The sequence below is a fragment of the Uloborus diversus genome, chromosome 9 (assembly GCF_026930045.1).
Source record: "Uloborus diversus isolate 005 chromosome 9, Udiv.v.3.1, whole genome shotgun sequence".
Taxonomy (NCBI): Eukaryota; Metazoa; Arthropoda; class Arachnida; order Araneae; family Uloboridae; genus Uloborus; species Uloborus diversus.
Window position 1 is genome coordinate 28,839,804 of NC_072739.1, and position 15,654 is coordinate 28,855,457.

The 15,654-nt window shown below is 34.7% G+C and overlaps 1 protein-coding gene across 2 annotated transcripts in view; it reads left to right on the plus strand.

Moving 5' to 3' along the window:
* LOC129229602 (uroporphyrinogen-III synthase-like) overlaps positions 1-15,654 on the plus strand; it is a 59,419-nt gene that overhangs the window by 18,506 nt on the left and 25,259 nt on the right. The window contains exon 2 of one of the 2 annotated variants that reach the window (XM_054863938.1): positions 12,914-12,982. The exons of the other annotated variant lie outside the window; for it this stretch is intronic. Coding sequence (XP_054719913.1) covers positions 12,914-12,982 — 69 coding nt within the window. The remainder of the gene's footprint in view (positions 1-12,913; positions 12,983-15,654) is intronic. 2 annotated transcript variants of the gene reach the window in all.

Below are 15,654 nucleotides of genomic sequence, written 5' to 3' on the forward strand. Positions count from 1 at the left end.
AAAAAAGAAACTGTTAAAGGGGGGGAGGAGGGGCGATTGCTAAAGCATAATGCAGCACTGATTAAGAAAACATAATCTTATTTGTCTGAAGACTATGAAATCCATTTTACAGATAACATTTTGTACAACTTTTTAAAAATGTTTTTAAATTACATGTGTTCATATTCTGAGATCATTAAAGGCAATGAAGTATCTTAAAATATTTCTGTATTGCTACATAACAAAAAGAAAAACATTCAGGCACATGATCATAATTTAAAAAACAAATTTAAAAATAAAAAATGATCACTAAAATGCAAGAAATGCTTAATTGGGAATCAATCCTTACAAAATAAGGGGGGGAAAGGTCTAACCAAGTTTTAAAGTTCAAGTTAATTCAACTAAAAGATTAAGAATGTTTTGAACACATTTTTTGAAAATAATAATTAATTCAGAAAGTTAAGTATTTTGAAATGAACACCATAACAAAAAACAAAAAGGTTTTCAGCAGAACTTCATTTAAAAAATCAACATTACTTGTAACAAAATGGAGCACTGCAGTAAAAAAATATTGGTTTGAAAGTCTTGATAAATAAATAAAGCCACTAAACTTCAAAATTAATCACTATTTCAATCACAAGGGAAGGGGAGGGAATTAAATCATCTGAAGCAACAATGATTCCAATCTGTTCATTCATTTCAAAACATAGAGCTCTTAGCGTTAGAAGTCTAATTTCAAGCCATTAATGACTATTTGTAAGTTCAATTCCTACAAAATAATTGACAGTAGGTATGATAATGGGAGAAATGATTACAAGGATGAAAGTGTAAGATATAAAACTACCTTTCAAAATGAAAATATTCAGGGACTTGAGGTTTAAAAAAAAATGGACTAAGAGAGGGAAAAAAAGAAGATGGGAGCCTTCTAATGTAAGAAAAATTATGCACTGTGTATTTGTTTTGTGAAGTGAGATAAGAACTATGCCAGGAATTATTTGAAACAAGGTAAGCATTCAGCCTCAGAATTCACTTTGTTTACAACTTTCGAGGTAACAAATTTTCCAAGCTGTTTGTTTCTGTAAATATTTGTAGAATGCCGATGATAATTTGTGCCATACATAACAGGAAATGCTGATTTTAAACACTTCCTGGTATTTTTAAAACCAGAAGGTGGTCAATTAATTTTAATAAAAGTCCTGTTGTCACTTGTTCCAGCTTCATCTTCATTTCCATCAGAACATCTCAATCTTTGTTTATTAACTTGGTCGATGATTGACCCCCATGTTTTGCATATTGCTTCTGAAATCGGCATGGTAATTGCAGATATAAAAAAGTTCATAAATGATGGTATTTTATCATTTAACTCATAAAAAGCTGCTTTGTAAAGCAACTTTTGAGAACAGGTATTGCCATCACAGACATATTTGTATAACTTTGAATATACCCATTCATTAAAAAAGGGCAAATTCAAACCAAAAAGTATGTCTTTTATCTTCGTTTTTGCTTGCAAAAGGAATTTTCATCTAAAATTGCATAGAAATCAACTTCATTTAAACCTTTAACTGAATCTGCTTGGTGTATGTTTGCAGTTGTTAGTGGATACAATAAGAAATCATTCTTAAATAAAAAAATTTAATGCTTTGCCACTCCAAATGCAGTTATTTTGTTGCATTCATCTTCAGAAAAATATGACTGCTTGTTTAGTGAGTGATGCAGAGCCAAATCACTTACAGTATTTTTCATCAAGGTAGTTTTGTCAATTGAATTGTGTAGTCTCAAGGTTTGCAAGCTAACTGGCTTATCCAGCAAAGGCACGCCAAGAAATGTACTAGTCATGCTCTGATTAGCTTTAAACATTTCTACCAGTGTTGCCAGATGTCGCCGATGAAACCCTCCCAGGTAGTTAACAAAACCCGCCCAAAATTTCCCCCGTTCGTTAGCTTGCGTTCGGCGAGCACGACCAGTCGGTTAATCATGTGACAGCAATGGCGTCAGCTAATGCTAAAGCACTGGAGGTGACGTCATTATTTTCACCAGTGAGCTACCCCTACCGGTCGCTCCATTGAACACAACCATTGACAAGCAGTGAAGCATATTTCGCTCACTCCTTCCCTTTCAAGAAAGGCGTATCTAAACTAATATTTTTTCTCGGTTTCATGAAAAAGTGTGAAAAGTTAACTAAATGCATTTATCTGATATTATCCCTTCTGAAAAGCACTGCAGCTCGCCAATCAGGAGCGCCATACTTGCCGGATGAGTAGCTCGTCGCGACGAGCGATTTTCGTTAGTGACGTCATCAACCGTTTCCCCCCTGATTTTCTTTCGTCCACTTCGAAATTAACCTTCTTTCTGCCATCTTGGGAACTACCTGCTTATTAATTTGAATATTTTGTTTTTAATTAACCTGCACAAGTCTGCTTTTTTACATAAACATACACACGCCTACACAAACACACCCTATTGCAAATTGTGCTTGCAAAAACATATTTTGAACCAAAATATCCAAACTCAAATTTATTTTCCTTTTTATTTTAATATTCAGCTCTGCTGACAAAAACAAGTAAAGTTTACAGGGCACTTAATTAGCAAATCTTTTTCCTTGCATAATTTTTCGAACAATGTTTTACGATTCTTTTTTTAACGCTGCCTATTTTAAAATTACCCTTAGACCAAATTTTTATTTTACTCTTTCTCTTTGGTGTGTGTGTGGAGAGAGGGACAAATTAGTCTCTCAAATATCTTCAATGAAAGAAAGGGGAAAAAGGCCGTTTCCCCTTTTATTTCGAAACACTATTTGAACAATGAATGAAAGTGTATTAAAAGATTCTTTTTTAGCTTGCTCATCTACTTTTTATAAAAATAATTGCTCTCAATAATAATTTTGCATAAGAATATTAAAAACATATATTTAAAAATGATAAAAATACAATATAATTAACAACATTTAAAAGAAAAATAAATGAATTGGAATGCTAATCAAATAAACATTTAAAATAATGAAATGAAAATTAATAAATATTTCAGAATGATTAAAGTTCTAATAACATGTCAAACACATCATTGTCTTTATCTGATGAAGTACTAGCATTACTTGTGTTTGAGTTATATATACTGCTCTTTAAATAACTTCAGCATATTCTGGTTTGGTTGAAAATCCTTGCAGCAGAAGACTCTATTTTTCATGTAAGTTCTTACTCTGAGAATACTTTCAAGTGTTTTTTGCTGCATCTTGTTTCAAAGTTTATTTTTTATTAACTTCATTGTTGAAAATGCTCGTTCCACTGCAGCATTACTGAACAGAAGAGCCAAAAGAGTTAAAACAAATGTCCCTAATTCCCGGAAATCATATTGTTCAGTAGCTTCTTTATATTCAAACACTTTAATCCAAAATTCTTCGACATTTCTATCTTCTGTATACTCCCAGCTCAAAGTGTTTAATCTGTTCCACTGCTGCTCTAAGGCTGAAAGACTTCCTTCGTAAAATGACATAAATGACAATTTTTCTAGAGAAGGCTTTTGGGACCCTAAAACAACTGATGGACAAAGCAAAGACAGAGACTCTAGTTGCTGCACATTATTTGGCAATCTCTTTCGCAATTGTTTCAATAGCTCTACTAAGAAATTAAAACATCTGTCTTTCACTTGGTCGGCTAAGATGGTCTCTATTCCAGAATCATGTAAAAATAAATTAAATTCGGTCCCAAAATGCATAACGGCTAAAGGAAGTTGATCGCGTTTATTTTCCGGATCATACGCCATTATTTCTTCCAATGAACGAAATGTAATGGGCCTTGATATCCGGTTTACAATGGACTGATGTAAGGACATAAGCTCATTGAGCAGTTTGAATGGATTGGCTTTATCCATCTCAAAAATTTTATGAACTCTATTCAAATCTTCTAAAATAGGTCTCAAAAAAAAGGTATAGTTTGTTCTCTGGAACTTGAAACATTTGGTGAAGTAGGTCGGCTGTATAGCAACGTTACTCATCTTTAGATATATTGAAGTGAAGCTGGAGCTCGTTATGTTAATCCAGAACCCTTTGTACACACGGTGCAATGGACAACCAACGTGTGTCAGACAATTTCAAAATTTTGAGGTGTTCTTCCCCAACATTTATACATTCATATAATTTTTTGTATTTTAACTTACGAGCAACACTGTGCGAAAACCAATTGAATGTCTTTCTGATCATGAAATCAACATTGCGAGGCATAACTTTAAGTGCATATGAACAACTTAACTGAATAGAATGGCAAATGCATTTTATATGTACAATACCTGGACATAGCTCTCGAAATCTTTGAAGAACAGAATTGTTGTCTCCGCACATAACATTGCATCCATCTGTCGCCAGTCCAATGCAAGATTGAAGTTGTAATTTATTTTCTTTTAGGAAATTGGAAAGTTCTGTAACAATCGAGTCTGCTGTTCCCAATTCCATTGATAATAGTGCTAGAAAAGATGTTGTAATGTGTTTTAACTCAGAACTATAATAGCGTATAAGAATGCAAAGTTGTTTTTCACTACTAACATCAGTGCTTTCATCAATTATTAGTGAATATGGAACTGTATCATCCCCGCTGGTCAAATCCGACAGTAATTCTTGATGCATTGCTGGACTGAGAACTTGATTTATAAAAGCCGTACATTTGGTTCTGTGCAAAGCAATCTCCTTTCCAGAGATTTTTTTAATCAATTCACCTAAGTGATCAATTGTTGCAATGCTTGAATGACATGCGATGTGCGCTGCTAGTTTCAATTCCGATTCTTTTAGAGTTACATCAATTTTGGATTCTTTTCTTGAGCATCCGACATCATACAGAGTTCTAATAGCTGAAGATGGGGTAGAATTTCGTTTGTGCCTCTGGGTTCCCGCATGATCTTTCAAATCCGCATAATGTGTACGTATTTCAGTTTTACAGAATTTACAAAACGCTTTCGAGTCATCTCCTGGAACTTGAGCAATCCAATCTTTTAGTAAATCATCCTTTTCCCATTTTTTGCTGTATCTCTTGCTGTAGCTAGCCCACTTTCCCATCTCTATCACTCCTTTAATATTTAATTGATCATGCGCAGTACACAATAATAGGACGTAAGGTAGGACGTTGAATTTGCTACTGCGTGCTTTTGCTTTGTGCAACCCAGGGAGGTGCAACCACGTTGCTGTTGCTATATTCACAATAAAATTGAAATCAGTGTTGCCAGATGTCACTGATAAATTAAAAATGAAGGAAATGTTCAAAAGTATATGTTCAAATAGAGCTACTGGTTGGTCGCGGTTAGCCGGTGACTTGGTAGCTGCTCTTAACACAAGCAATGTAGAATTTTCGTATCCCCCATCCAAAATGGCAAAAAAAAAAAGCTAAGTCATCAACACGCGAAATTTCAACCCTCCCAAAAAAACCACAGCCTGCCGACGGCAAAGTTTAACCACCGTTATTTTTAAAAACCCGCCCAATTGGGCAACACTGATTTCTACAGATTTCTTCAAATTGGAAAATAAATTATCTGGAAGTCTTTTTAGAAGAGCTACAAAGTTGGTGATAGTCATTTCCAACTTCCAAGGCAAGTTGATAACTCCTCCAAGTACTGCTGCATAATTTTTAAGGAAGAAATCATGGACTGGAAAAATGATATATACTGCCATGGAAATAAATCTGAATTTTGAACTTTTCTAGATGTCTCTCCCAGACAACAACAAATATCTGATAGAACCAAAATGTTGAACATAGTTTCTTTGTTCAACTACAAATCACGAAGGATGTAACATTAAAAGAATAATGTGTAATAATTAAAGGATAATATGTGATAAATATTTTAAAAACATCTTCACAGTATGCTGAAAATTTCGTTGTTTTCAACAGTTTAGGCCTCTAAAAGTACTCATAACATTTTCAGAATTTTTCAAAAGCATTTCGTAATTTTTACCATACAAAAATTGCTTTATGGTGTCATGGATTAGTTGAAAAACATCTGAAACTATCTCTTGCACTTCAGCATGCTTTCTTACCAACTCAATCCTATGCATGGGTTCCCATGATACGATTATATCTGTCGACAGCTTTGTTTTGAGATGCACATATGTTATATCCAGCCCAAATCTTTCAATACATTATAACTTCTTTTAATACATTATAACAATGAGGAAGAAGGGTCCAAATAAATTCTTTTGAATGGTTTTTTAAACCAATTTCAGCACCACTATTACAAAACTCTGTCAATATTATTTCATAATCCCTATAAGATGAGTTCAGTTTGTAAGATAAGTATGCTGTTGAAATACAATTAAGAGCAGCTGTTTTACCTGCTTCTAAGGTTTCTTTTTCACGAATGCCAAGTTCTTTGGCTGTTTGCAAATTTTTACAATGGGTAGCAGTGTAAAGATGTCTACATAAATCGTACTTTAAATGTCTGAAAGTTACTGGAATGTTATCCTCCTCAAAATTATCCACACTTTCAAAATTGAATTTCAATACTGTCTGACATACATTGCATTTCAGCCCTTCATTACACTTTTCAAATGTTTTGAGTCGGCCCATTTTAATAATGTTTTAATTTATCTAGCAGATTATAATCAAGTCTCTCTTTCATCACTCGTAAAATCCGATTCAGAAGAACTGAATTTTCTATCTGTTGTTTTCTCCAGGGGTTTATTCTGGCTATTTTTCAGCTCTTGAATCTGGTTTGTCAATCCTGCATTGAAAAGAAGAATGTTAAATACACATCAGAATGATAATCAACTTAATGTACTTCATACAAAAGTAAAATACTAACTTGAGATGTTATACATGCATTAAAAAAATTGAAACAGGAGTAAAATTTGGGCAGAGATTAGAAAACGTGGAACTTCATTTAAAACTTTTTGATTCAGTAACTTCAATAAAGTAAAAGGAAAATTTGTTTGCCCTTTACATTTAAAATAGGGTTCCAATTTTAAGGGGAGGCAGATTTCTCTGGGTGCGCCGCACCCCCAACTAAGAACTAACAGTATTTTATGCATTTGAAAAGATAATAAATAAACACATTCCTCTAATTATTTAGTCCTGTGTTACAGAATATTTGTATGCTCTGTAATTGGTACATCATTACAATTTATTTTACTTTGAAACCACTATGGCGAATAAAGGCAAAAAACACGACTATTGTAATTATATTTTAACTTTGTCCAAAACCATATAAACTATTTCAAATTCTAGCAAATCTCACTCCAGGAAACAGTGCTATAAAACCATATAAAACCGTATTCAACTAAAAACCGGCATTTAAAGGACAAATTTCTAAAATTTTCCAAAGGCAACAGGACTGTCTATTTTTCCTGGGGTGGGGGAATACCTCTCTAGGCCCCTATTGTTGCACCCCCAGAAATCACAGCCTGAATCTGCCTATGGAGAATCCCCCTTTAGCCTAGATTTGAGGGTGGATACTCTAAAATTGAAGGGAGGATTTCAGTAGTTTCATATTTGTTGAAAATTTCCTTACACTACTTTAGCAAAACATTTATATGTTAGGTTTTTCGATTCAATTGAAAGTTTTGAAGCATAAACATGTCTTTTAACAAGAAAAACTTCATATCTTAAAAATGAGACATTTCAGAAAATTTCATTTGTAAAAAGTTCTATCGTCAATTTTAAGCTCAATCAATTTGTCTAAAAGCTGAACATCAGGAAAAAAAAAAAAAAAAAGAAGCTCCAGTTTCCAAGTCATTTGGCCAAAAGGATTTTAGATTAGATTTGTGATAGCTAAACATGCTCTGTACCAGTGGCATACCTAGCACCAACACGCCGTGGGTGGCCACCGAAGTCTGTCTACAATACTGCTCTGACAGGACTTTTTTTCACAGATAATAAAAAAGAAAAAATAGTAGTTCTATTTTCAGAAGGAAAAAATTTCTTTTGGTCTCAAAAGGCGGTCCTAAATGCAAATCCTGGATTGACCCCTGCAAGGTTAGAAATGAAAAATCAAAAGTTAAGTGAGAAAATTAGTTTTTAAGAAGTGAAAGAAGGTTATGCGTTTCTTTTGAACTAAACTAGTTGAAATGTTTTCTGAAGAAAAGTAAAAATCGTAATCGCTACTTCGAAACCTTTGTAAGAAACTCACTCCGGAAAACAATGCTTCACGCAACTCGCGATCGCAAAAAAAGAAAATTTTCCTACAAAAGGAAGTGAATAATAACATTTTTAATCTTTAAAGTTGTTCAGTTACTTCAGGTTTATTATCCTTCCTTTTTATTTCTAGCTTTTGTGCTATTTTTAAACCAATGAAATTTCAAACTGGCATCATTTAAGATTTTGCAGAATGATCAATTTTACAAGTTCATTTGAAAATATCCGCTCTAAAATAAATAGACTAAAAAAGTACGACAATATTGTAAGTTTCTTTTCTAAACACAGGTTAAAAAAAAGGCTCCATTGTATCAAAAAACAGCTACTAAGTCCTTTTCCCCCCATTTTCAAAGCTAGATCTTCCGCTTTTTGCCGCAATATTGGATCGTTTACTCGTGCATCCTTTTCCCTGACGTACGTAAACCACAGTTTCAAAGCGAATTCAACTTCACCATCTTTCCCAGCACAGTTGCGCTTGTTGTTTAAATTTTCATTTAGCTTCGCTTTATTTTCAATCTCGTCACGATTTTTTAATAACTTACAAAGTAATGTCTGAGAAATTTTAAGCTGTGCTGCAGCATTTCTTTGGCTCATCTTAGGTAATTTGTCAAAGCGTTTTAAAATGTCAATTTTTTCCTTGACAGATAAATCATGTCGCTATTTCTCCATGACTAAAATCTTTGACCGATTATAGTGAAGTTTTTAGTGCAACTGAACAGAGGGAGAAAAAAATTCTTCTGCTTTACTGATAAGAAAGGGAACTTGTTTTCTCAGAAGCTGCATTCTCTCTGAAAGTGGGAGATCATCACCACCTGCAACATGTCCAAGGACAGGTTTTTCTCATGTGCAAACAAAAGGCATCTTAGGGGGAGTCCATGGTCACTGGGAACGAACTTTCTGTTTCATTCCTAGAAAAAGATTGCATTGCTATGGAAAACTACGAAATGCCACACTGAAATTTGGTCTTGTCAGGGTTTGCCTTTGTATTTCTGTTGATTGAGGAACAAAAAAGAGGGAAAAAGTTGTATTTTTTTTGAAAAAGTGATAACAATAAATGAAGTGTTTGATTTTAATATCCGACTTTTTTAACACGTGTTAATATACAAGTGTTCCGGGACTTCGTGATTCCGATAATATTAAGCGAATGATAACATTAACCGGTATCACATTAAGCGCCTACTGTAGTAATTTTTTATACTGAAATAAATTTAAATTTGAAAAACAGGTAAAATATCAAATTATGAGAATAGTTTAAGTTGAAATAATGGTTATAATTAAGGAATAACATAAGTTTACAGTTAAAATATATTTTAAAGTGAATTAAACTATAATATAATTGCCATTTTTTTGGCTTGGAGCCTGATTTTTACAGTGGATAACGAAACACCCGCGTTTCGTCTTTCTTTAATAAAAACAGTTAGATTTTCCTCCAACTTTGGATAACGGACAACTCCAGTCCTGTTCGCACGTTTCTTACGCGGCATTGCAGACAAAGTTGCTTTATCCTTTTTCCATCGTCGTATACATTTCTCGTCTACGTCAAATTCACGAGCAGCTGCTCTATTCCTGATCTGCTCAGCCTCTTCCACGGCACGAAGTTTAAATTCAGCAGTATAACTTTTCAGCCGTTTAATAGGAGCCATACTTCAAATGGATGAATTTGGAGCAACAAAATTACAGGAGCGCTAGCTACGATGTTGAAGTTTAGCTCTGCAAGAAAGCGAAGTGAACAGGTCAGCTGCTAAATTGACGGGGAGGGAGAGAAGGGAGTGACAGAGCGAGCGTGTCTCTCTCTTCAATTCTTCGTGCCCCAAGGCTGAAAGTTTGTTTCCCTTCCCAGAACCTCAGTGACAGGACACAGCTTCAGATTCTACACCCCACCCTCCCGACCCCTTTTCTTTCCCGTAAAGCACGCAGGCGTTCTTTTCCTAGACGTCAATCCATTCTACTGATTTTTTGAATTCCATTGCTTTTTACCACTCCTGAAAGAAACTCTCCCTTCCCATCCCCCCTCACTCTCCCAGCATTTAGTTTTCGAAGTCCGAAGTAGCCTTCAGCTGTATTGGCTCATTCAAGGAACTCTCCCTTTGTTTGCCATAGATAGATGTCCGAGCAGGTGTTTCCCCCCCCCTTCTTCCACTGTTTCAGCAGATAGCTGACAGCTACAGGTGGTCCCTGGGCAGGGATGTCAGCAAAGATAAGAAATTACTTTTGTTACTTAGAAGTATCCCATCTGCTTTTGCCCACCCCCCGTAGATGATTTTTGTCCTAAAAGATAGATTATTTTCACCTAAGCGTTTGTTAAAGTTACCCTCTATTTCCCAGCCTTTTATTTATTCTCAGAATTTGATATTTATGTCTGGAAGTGTAGGAAAAAGAATTAGCGTAAGGGCCGCCCCATTGTATGGGCCGCAGTAAAGATAAAATAACCCTTTTTCACACATGAGCCGCGGCTGATACGGCGGTTTTTACGGTATATGGGGAACTCTGCCCCTTTGAAATCCCTGGAAAAAAAGACAATATGTCTCATAAGAACCTTTTTTTTGATGGTTATTTATTCATTTTTTTCAGTAATGATTTATTTTCAACAGGAGTGATCTCCGCAGCTAATCAAAATAACATTACAGATAAGAACAACTGTGAAAATTTCTGAGAAGTACACCAATTCAGCTAGAAAAACGAAAACGTTCTTTTTCGTTTTTATTTTTATAAAAATGCTTTTTCGTGTGCGATTCAAAATAAATTTATTTTCCTTAAAAAGATTACCAAAAGAAATCACACTAATGCATTTCTAGAAGAAAAACAAAAACAGCTCGGAACATAACTCATGTTCCGACTGCCCGTGCATCTCGCACGGTAGTCTGACTCTTGTCAGCAGAAAGTGTCTTACACTTTTTAAAAGAAAACAGAAATTAAATTAATTCAAATTAAAGAAAAATATATTTAAAGGAAATTAAAAAAAAAAAAAACCAAAAGAATACTCAAATCCCTTTGCAGGCATCATGTTTTTTTTTTCGGACACCTCTTCCCCGTAGCCATTCCTCCCTTTTTTTCTCTTGAGTCTCCAAACTCTTCTCTGCCATCATTACCTTCACCTGGCCTGTCACCTGTCTCAATTCAAAATTCTTAATATCAAATTAGTATTTAATTCTCCCTAATTGAAATTCCTAATTATAGCGTGACAAGCCAGTAACCAAACAAAACACCCCATCACTTGATGTCAAGCCTGAGAACTAAATTCGAATTGGTGCAATGTCTCCCGTGACCTCATTCGCCACAGAGAACAGCATTATGAGTGAAGAACTGCTGGTGAAAGGTCTCTCCTCTTCATAAATTGTGAAAGAAGAAGACGCAGGGAAAATGCACACTGTGATAGAAACTCTGTCACAACCGTTATTTACCCCGGAAAGAGAGTGACCCATAATTCCCCTGTATGACCCTAAGGTGTTTTTCTGTTTATTTTGCATGGAGGGACCTTAGGAAGAAATGTGTTTTGTGTCCCCAATATTGGGCACTTTTTCATTAATCATTTTCATAATATGTCCTAAATGAGCCTATGTACCAAACTATCCTAGAACTTTTGGTACTGAAAAAAAGGAAAAGAAACTTATCACAGTGAAATTACAAACACAGAAAAGACCTTACACAAATTGGCAACATTTTGTAAAACTTGAATCATCTCAACAACAGCAAATTAATCATAGTGGGAGCTCTCCCACACTCAGAACATTATATGTTGTCAAAAAAAAAAAAAAAAAAAAAAAAGTTTGAGGAGAAAAAAAAATTCTATTGACATTTTTGAATTTATAAATTAAAGATGGTTGAGGATGGGGAAAAAAAACAAAAACAGGAGAGTCTAATTGTTGCAGCACTTTGACTAAGTGGACAGGAAAAAAAATAACACTTGGATTGAGAAAATTCACCTGGCATGAAGGTGATATATAGGACATCATTAATGAGCAAGAGAAATGCTCGAGAAAATACCTTTGAATGATATCACTAGAACGTGATGTATGAAAAACGTGAAGGTAAGCTAGCTTAAAAAAATAAACAAATTTATTTAACAATTTAGTAAAATTAGTCAAAAACATTAAAAACAATTTAATTCAATGCAAACTAGAGATAGGCAACTGGTTAAACTATCAAGCACTATCTGTTACAATGAAACTGTATCGCTGCTGAAAAACAAACTATCGTTCGAGATACTAAGTCTCGGAAGAAGTGAAGTCTCCACACAAACCTCTCCTTAAATGGCTGAATTATCCCATTATCATACCAGTGCCAAAACCACTTTTGCTTCTAGGCATTATCATTGCAAGGTTGAAAAACATTGTGAAAATTTCTCCCATATTAGGAGCAGTCTTTAACGCTAGATTTAACTTCTGTTAACTGATATTGTCATGCATAACTGTGAGATAAACTTGTTCAAAAACTTCTTAATTGTAGATAGGGGCGCTAGGCCAACAATCATTTCCCTTATCAGGATGAAAACATGCTGACGGCAAAGGAGGGTATCACTGTCTTTCCGATTAAAACATGTGCAAAATGGTGCGGCCCGGTTGGTAGCAGCTTTCATCTTGCAGATTAATGACAGATACGGATTAGCTGTTTAAAGGGAAAAGGAATGGTTTTATTCTATCGTCTCATCTTTTTTTCCTTATTTTTTTGCAAACATGGATCAGCCGTATCTCTTTTTTAATTTTTTACATCTATTATATTGAAGGTAATTGTTTTCTTCATTAAATTTGGTTTTGTAATACATTTTTGTTCACTGCATTAAAACATAATCTCTATTTAAGTATGATTTTAAACTCTTTTCTTGATTTTAGATTCCATAACTTCACATTGGAAGCATAAAATGAATTTCAGTGTGGGAGAAGCAACTGCTAATCTAGCTAGTGAGTTGCAATTTATGTTAAAATAATGACTTTATAGTTTAATCCTTTTTTTTGCTACTATTTTTTAAGATGATGGTTATTTTTAGTTAAATAATACTCAAAACAAAAAATTGTGTTAACAAATTGTTTGTTGAACAGTGGTGACTCGTGTCTTACTAAAATCGTTGTGTTTATTTTGTGCTGACAAGACCTTGATTTGCATAAGCACAATCTTGAAGTTTTTGGGTTGCTTTCCTCTTTCTAGGTGGTTATGTGCAAAATGCTGTATAATAATGATGTTTCATTTTTAACCCTAATTTTCTTTATCCCTCTTAAACATGCAGTTGAAACTTTTATCACTTAAATCACTTGTTCTACGGTATTTTTCGGCGTATAATCCGTGGCGGCATATAATTCACATCCATTCAAAAGCTTATTTACAAAACAAAATTGAGAATTAGCTGTAATATAAAGCTTGTATAATTAGACTAGATTAAATCATATTCAGGATTTGTGAATATAACACCTTAAAACTATTTACTTTACTAAAGTTTAAAATTAAACCCAAGTTTCCACTTTTTGTCTCTCATTGACAAATGTATATACACAAAAAATACATATAAAACAATATGCAGTAGAAATACATAAAATACAACCTACCTTCAACTTTTAACATCTAAAAAAAAGTTTTGTAAATAAAACAGAAATATTACATTTAACCACATTTATTTTACATAAAGCCATCAAAACTGGATGCATTTGATTCAGAATCGAAGAGTCCTAACATGTTGAATGACATTAAGTCCAAATTTGATGTGGAATCAGTCACATGCACTAGAGTCACTTTCATCAGAACATAATAATCCTGCTTTGCGGAACAAATTCCTTATCATCCACTGGTTGACTTTGTTCTATGATGAGTTGACTCACTTTTCAGTATACAATGCCCTTTTCATGTTGCCAACCGTTGTTAATTTGTGGCCATCTGACGAAATCCATCACTCCCAGTGACCCCGAACTTTGTTTTTAAAAAAGCTATTTACCCCTAAATTCAAAGGTTGCAACTTCTTTGTCAGACCTCCGGGGATGATTGCGGATTTTGCTGACACAACTTTCAACGCACCCTTGACATCATCCTTCAAGTGCCCCCACAATGAATCCGTGATCAGGAGAGCTGCAGGCTAAAAAAAAAAGCGCTAGTCCGCCATCACCATACCGTGTTAAACCACAATATCATCAGGTCGGAGTTCATCCACTCCTTCTCATTAGCCCTAATTTCCACTCCTTTAGGAAAGTTCTCCTTCAGAAGAGTCTTTCTTTTGAAAATTAGTATGAGCCCTTGGTGCCATCAGCGGTGCAGGACAGAACAAGTGTAAAATTGGATTTTTCATGCCCAGTAGTGACAACTTGCATATTGGACACACCACAAGAATCTAGTCCTATTTGGTGGGCAATCAAACGAGAGAGGCACTTTGTCCATGTTGATAACCTGCTACAGTTTAAATTTATTTTCGGCTATAGCCTTTTCACAAAACTTTAGAAAGTTCACCGTCGCTTTGACAGCATTCTACGGAAGGTACTTTATGTACATGACTAGAACTTGGAGAATTTTTAGACTTTTTACAATTGAGTATAAACACCATTTTTGAGTTCAGCTTTAAAAATTAACCCCTGTTTGTCGGAAACCTCCACAGAACCTCCCCCACTTTGGTCAAACTTGGTGCCAGACAAAATACTTTGTCTTAAATGGGGAGAATACATTACATCTTGGAGAATTACAGAACTTTTTCCGAATTTAACTTTAATTTCCCCTTTTCCCCCAATCGGGAATGTTTGCTTTTTCACTACAACAGCAATGTTTACGTCATTTAGTGGTTCAAATGTCCTAAACCAGGATTGGTGCTGATTTCCCCCTTTATTCCTTTCTTGTGAAGCAATTTTTTGCCGCCTTCATTTTTGACATTTGGGCATCTGCTTCTGATGTGGCCAATTTCTTGACACTTGTAACATTCAATAAACTTTCTTTTCTTTGAAATTTTTTTTATAGAGAACGGTAATAAAAAATCACATAATAAAAACGCCAGATATAAAGATGCAATAAAATTAGACAAATGTTTAAGCTCGTCAAAATCAGAATCAAAAAGTTTAAGCATATTATCATCCAATTCGCAACTTTCGTCTCAGTCCCTTTCTTCAGCATCACTGAATTGACAATCCTTTGAAATTATCTAAGATTTTAGTAATGCCAAAATTGTGGTTGATGTATGGGCGGCTTGCCATGCGTCATTTATCCACATGGCAACCTCCTCTCACAAAGCCTTTCTTAATCACCTGGATGCAGTGAAGGAGTGCATTCTGCTCCACATCCCCTCCTCCCACTTTTTCTTTCGACTACATGCGACCGCATCCAGTCCAGCATAATGAGCCCTTGGAGGCGAGAAAAAGCCCCTTTTCTTTTAGTGTACACTTCCGCCAACCAGGGGCGGATCCAGAGAGAATTCTCGGGGGGGGGGGGGGGAGGGAAGTACGATGTTTTTGAATTTTTTGACTTTTACAAACATTAATATAGCCCACCTTTAACACAAGCTTAAAGTCTAGCATGGTTTATCAGGTCAATTTTACTCATTATCAGGAAAAAGGCTGTTTAGAATTTCTTAGAATTTCATAAAATAATATTTCGTTTTCAAACAATA